At 40.9% G+C, this 506-nt stretch overlaps 1 protein-coding gene across 1 annotated transcript in view; it reads right to left on the bottom strand.

Moving 5' to 3' along the window:
• The window catches only part of LOC119585281 (ATP-dependent RNA helicase abstrakt-like), a gene marked incomplete at its 3' end in the record, with an annotated part of 6,729 nt that overhangs the window by 2,770 nt on the left and 3,453 nt on the right, over nt 1-506 (bottom strand). The window contains 2 exon segments of the mRNA XM_037933955.1: nt 41-121; nt 336-492. Coding sequence (XP_037789883.1) covers nt 41-121; nt 336-492 — 238 coding nt within the window.

Here is a 506-nt window from a genome sequence, read left to right on the forward strand (position 1 = left end):
GGAGAAAAAGGAAAACGGAATCACTTGAGACAAACCTCACCTGCAAACATCAAGGCGAACCATTTTTTTGTCAAGCATATCTATGAGGCGTCCTGGAGTGCTCACCATGATATGCACTCCCCTGTAACAGGATGACAGAAATGATCAGCTTTGCCACAACCAAAAAAACCTAGGTGTGCTGAAAAATACTGCTCACTATACTAGTTTTCAAATACAAAAATCAGAACACTCAATACATGCTATCTCCCAACGACTAAAACCCCTTAGATGTGCCAAAGATATAGTCCACTATTAATTTTCAAATACAAAAATCAGAACACCACCCCAATACATACTTTCTCACGACTTGCATCGCGGCTGCTACAGGCTCTCCCCCAATAGCTAAAGATGTCCTTAACTCTGGCATACCATCTGCTTCAACAAATTTCGAAATAAACTCTATGTTGTCCTTTATTTGTTTGGCCAACTCACGAGACGGTACAATAATGAGGCCTGGAAGAAGAAAC

Source organism: Penaeus monodon, chromosome 19 (genome assembly GCF_015228065.2).
Source record: "Penaeus monodon isolate SGIC_2016 chromosome 19, NSTDA_Pmon_1, whole genome shotgun sequence".
NCBI lineage: Eukaryota > Metazoa > Arthropoda > Malacostraca > Decapoda > Penaeidae > Penaeus > Penaeus monodon.